Source organism: Arachis ipaensis, chromosome B05, assembly GCF_000816755.2.
Source record: "Arachis ipaensis cultivar K30076 chromosome B05, Araip1.1, whole genome shotgun sequence".
NCBI lineage: Eukaryota > Viridiplantae > Streptophyta > Magnoliopsida > Fabales > Fabaceae > Arachis > Arachis ipaensis.
Window position 1 is genome coordinate 18676114 of NC_029789.2, and position 5000 is coordinate 18681113.

At 32.1% G+C, this 5000-nt stretch overlaps 1 protein-coding gene across 1 annotated transcript in view; it reads left to right on the top strand.

Annotated features, from left to right (window-relative positions):
- LOC107641742 (uncharacterized protein At2g34160-like) overlaps positions 3808-5000 on the top strand; it is a 1688-nt gene continuing 495 nt past the window's right edge. The window contains exons 1-4 of the mRNA XM_016345215.2: positions 3808-4265; positions 4512-4560; positions 4825-4887; positions 4999-5000. The exon at positions 4999-5000 is cut by the window's right edge and continues 60 nt beyond it. Of these exons, the coding sequence (XP_016200701.1) occupies positions 4116-4265; positions 4512-4560; positions 4825-4887; positions 4999-5000 (264 nt within the window). The 5' untranslated portion in view covers positions 3808-4115. The remainder of the gene's footprint in view (positions 4266-4511; positions 4561-4824; positions 4888-4998) is intronic.

Consider the following 5000-nt stretch of genomic DNA (forward strand, 5'->3'; position numbering starts at 1 on the left):
TATATCAATTAGAAATATAAATACAAATATGTTTATTATTTGTTTAATAAGACACAAAATATAATAATACACAAAATATATATTAGTGTTTTTCCAAAAAATTAGGACAGAAATATTATATTAAACATGAGATGACATAGCTTTTTATTATAATTTTATCTTTTCAAAATTTTTAAAATTCTAATTATCACTTTGATCTTCAACAATTTCTTCCATATTAGAAGTAAAATTAATTTTTAATCAGAAATGTGTTTATGACCTTTTATTAGTATTTCAACAACCAAACAAACTAAATGTATTTATATCATTATATGTATTTGTGTGTATGTGTGTATACATACTTTTGTATTTGTGTTTCTATTATCAAGAGACAGTAAACAAATTAAACAGAGAGTATATTCAGTTATTCACATTCACATATATACATGGGCAAAGGATTGGAGAGTCTCATTGCATTGGATTGAACAGTAAGGCGTAAAGGCATAGAAACAAGACCATGAGACCCACAAGCTCATTCATGCATGGCAGCATGACCCACACGGTATTGAAAAGAATGGTTATGATTGCAGTCTTAGGGTTGAAAGAAACACAAACTAAAAAGATACATCTTTCATTGGTTATTTATTACTTTGGTTTTGGATCCCTCCCCTCTCATCTACTCTATAACTAAAAAAGTGAAAGCTCCAAAACTTATATTCTTTGCAACCCTTCACAAGCAAACCCAATTAACAAAAGCTTCCTTCCAACTTCAAAAAACAAGAACCAAAGCTTTTTTCAACCAATTTGTTGGAAAAGAACAACTAACTGATAGTGCTTAATGAACCTCTTTGTTTCATTCAAATTCATTCCCATTTTTCCTTCACTCTGATCTCCTTCTCTATAATGTATATAATTACTCCGTGACCTTTAACATAATAAACTGGATTTGATTTTGTTGAAGACTAAAGGATTCAAACACATGAAAACAGAAAAGAAACGTTCGTAAATGCAACTTCTCTGTAATGCAGCAGCACAATGAAAAATGATGTATGTAGGAAAAACTAAACTAGTTACCCTGCACTTTCTCTACTTTCTACAGCAAATAAATTTGAACAAAGGAACACATAAGCTTTTATGTAAGAGAAAAGAAAACTCTTACACCCTCATTGAATGATATATAATATACATAGCAGATAGCAAACACACCTTTCGAGAAAGTTTGAGCTGGGGGGAATGAAGCCTGGTCCGAGATCATTCTGAGCATCCGCACATGGGTTCGGATGCAGATAATGGAAGGAATGGTCTCGAACCAGACAGCATTCCCCTCAACTCCTTCATCATATGTATACGTGTGTGTGCGGGGAAAAGTGGGGGAGAATTAAAGAATGGAAGATTAGTTAGTTTGAGAGGAGAGGGCAGAGAGCACTGTTGGATATTGATATGGCCATGCATTGCCTTTCATGGTCCCTTCTTATATACGTGAATGTGGGGAATGTGTCGGAAAATTAAACTCCCCCACTTGCTTCCCAACCAAATTGTTGCCATGGATTCACTATTTTACCTTTTCATATATATAAATCCATAGGTATGTATATTGTATAGTTTACTAAACATATAATAAAGTAAGCTTTAGTATTTTTAGAGTTCAGGTCACGGATTTAAACCGTAAAATCAGTTATTGATGTAATTATTAGATTAGGCTATTTATATTTGAATGTGAAATTTCCTTTGTCCTTTTGATGATTTTTCTTGGGTGTGGGTGGGGGCAAGCAGGTAGAATTTTCTGACCTATATGGTTGTCTGTTTATAATTAGGGGTTCCCATTTATATTATTTATAGTTATACTTGTTGCAGATGTGTACTTTTATTTGTTTTTCTTAAACATAGGCAAATTTATATAAGTCTTTGAAAATGAAAAGGAAAGATAAATTTATGGAATGTAAAGTAGTAAATAACTAAATAGGACCCATATTTGCCTTATTGATGGTAAATGCTTTCACATCAATAAAAGATTGGTTGGTTAGTAGTGATGCAAAAGTAACAACCTCTTTTAGTATTTGTTAAAGGACCTGCAAAGCTCCCTTTAAATCCTGCCTTCTTTATTCCCATTTCTTGGAATATTGATGTCTTTATGGTGGAGAAATTCCCCCCATGGGAGAATTATATTTTTCTTCAAACAATGAATATGTAACATAATTACATAGCATTCTTTGTTAGCTAAATATATAAAATTGATGATATTGTTTTACTTATATTCAATTCGATGGACATTTTGCATGAGTGTGAGACCAGAGTTATGAATTGTTGCATTAAACAGTGATTAAAAGCAAATAAGACAGTGTGTATAATGATCATGATCTTTAGATAGGTGTTTAAAGTAGTTCTCTCTTTTGCTTGCCACTTGAAAAAAAAAGGGGCCCCTAGAACAGTGAGATTGATCAAGGGAAGAAATGGGAACCTTTATATTCTTCATTGATCAATGATGCTCTCAAACAGTGAGATTCCAAGCTTATATAGAAAGAAATCCTGGTTGTGCTAGAACAGATGCAGTGATAAAGAGGAAGTGGTAAGAAGACAGAGGATAACCAAATAGAAAATTTTAAAAATGAAACAAATTAATTGGTTGAAAATGAGGAAAAGGTTAAAACAATTTAATGGGCGGAGTCATTATTCTAAGTTGTATATTTTGATTATTTTCTCGCTATGCCCACATGTCTTGCCATATTAAGACAGGCACATTAAATAGCTTGAGATAATGTTAGTATTTTTATTTTATTTTTTCTCAGTGGAGGACAATGTTAGTTTATATTACTATGCTATTTAGCTACATGACTATGCATCATCTATGGATATTTGGCAATTATTCTGGCTGCTCAATTGGCTACAACAACAAAGAGAAGAAAACAAAATGCATTTAATACGAGTGTGGTCTACAATGTAAAAACAAACTTGAGGCTGAGTTTTGAAATTGAGAAATATTTGTACTACTATCTTATTTTGTGAAATAACATTGAGAAATGCTAAAATGATTATGCTGTGATGATAAGTCTAATTGATTACATAACAGATGGAATGTGTTTGTTTGAATTGATTGAAAAACAATTGGTTTTATATGTTAGAATTACATACTAGTATACTAGCAAGGAAGGTTTAATTACTCCATTAGTTCCTATAATTTCGTGAAATTTTTACTTAGATTCTTATACTTTTTTTCTTTTAATTGGATTCCTGCACCAAATTTTTTTTCAATTAGGTTCCTCTTTGTAGTAATTAGTTTAATTGTATAGGGACCCAACTAAAAAAAAATTAGTGCAATGATTCAAATAAAAGAAAAAGAAATGTAGGGACTAAATTGAAAAAAAAAAATGGTACAAGAACCTAATTAAAATAAAAAAAAATATAGGAATCTAATTAAAAATTTTGCGAAACTATAGGAACTAACAAAATAATTAATCTACTAATAAATAAATAAAATGATCTTAAATCCACATGCAATATAAGGCATTATTTCATCAAAGTTGCAACGCGCAGATTACTTCAAATTTGTTTATTGACCTATGTATACAGTATACCCTTATTAATATCCGTTTATAAGTAAAGATAGTCGGAGTTAAATTTTTAGGTGAATAGGACGAGGTCTTTGACATGGGCCTAACTTATTAAGAAAGATNATAAAAAGTATTATAGAACTCACCAAATTTTTATTATGTAAATCCTTAATATCCACTTCTCTTCATTAATGTAACTGAATGTAAGCGAAATTAAAAGGATAAAAAAAAACTGTTTCCAACTATAAGAAGAAAGTAATTTAATAAAGAATGGCGATGACGAGCTAACCGCCAAAGAGTAAGAAAAAAATCCATAACGGCCAAAGTAAGATGGAGGGAAAAAATGGACACGCGTCGCAGTGTGATAGGTATGGTTTTGAGAAGTTATAACTGAAAGGCACTATAAGAGATTAGTGATCACTTGATGGAACGTGCATTTCTTGTTGAAGAAGCTTCTGAGTTCTGAGCTGAGATAAAGAGATCGGAGAGAGTAGCTAGCTAACTACGAAAGTTGAGTTCAACAATAGTCGCTGAGAAAGAGAGAGGAAAAGCGCACGCGAAGGAAGAGAGAGCTCGCAAGTTGCAATAATGGAGGTGATATTGAGTGCTGATGCTGTTAGTGCTGAGAACAACAACGAGGCGAATCATCGTCGTAATGAAAAGGAGGAGAAGAAGATCGTTCGCATTCAGGTTTCCAAAACCAAGAAACGCCTCGATTTCTACCTCAACCTTTCTAAGGTATCTTTCTTCGAGTTCACCTTCACTTAATTTTCGGTTTCATTATTTTTACATTGAATCAATCTGTTTCGGTTTTGGATTAGTTTAGCTTTGTAGTGATTCTTGTACGTTCTTGATTTGATTTCTTACTGATCGTTCACCTTACTGCAATTTGCAATCCAATGATAATATAACGTCTTCAATTCATATATAGATAGAATTAGATTCAAATACCTTATATTTATCTGTATTTTTTTGCTGATGCAGAGGTATATAAAGCAGAACAATGACGTCGCTCTCTGCGCACTAGGCATGGGTATCGATTTCTTTTACTTCTCTGCTTTCTTTTCTTTCTGCACCTTATTACCACATTACTTCTTTTTCCATTAGGTTCCATCAGGAAAATTATCATTGTGTTTCAATATGAACCATGGAGTACAACTACTTCACTGATTGTGGAAAAAGCAATTAAGAATGAAGATACAGGAATTTTAGAAGATTAAATATGTTCCTTTCTTTCTTGAATTGCGATCCATTCTTTCTTGTTTTCTAACTGTATTTTTTGTTTAATTGAATTCAGCTATTCCAACTGCTATACTCATCTCTGAAATTCTGAAACGCAATGGGTGGGCAACTGAGAAAAGTACGATCACTACTACTGTCCTTAGTTAGTGTCTACAAAGCAATACGTTTATTCTAACTAATGCTAAGTTTCAATGAAAGTGGATTTCATATAGGCCTGTATGTGATGCAGAT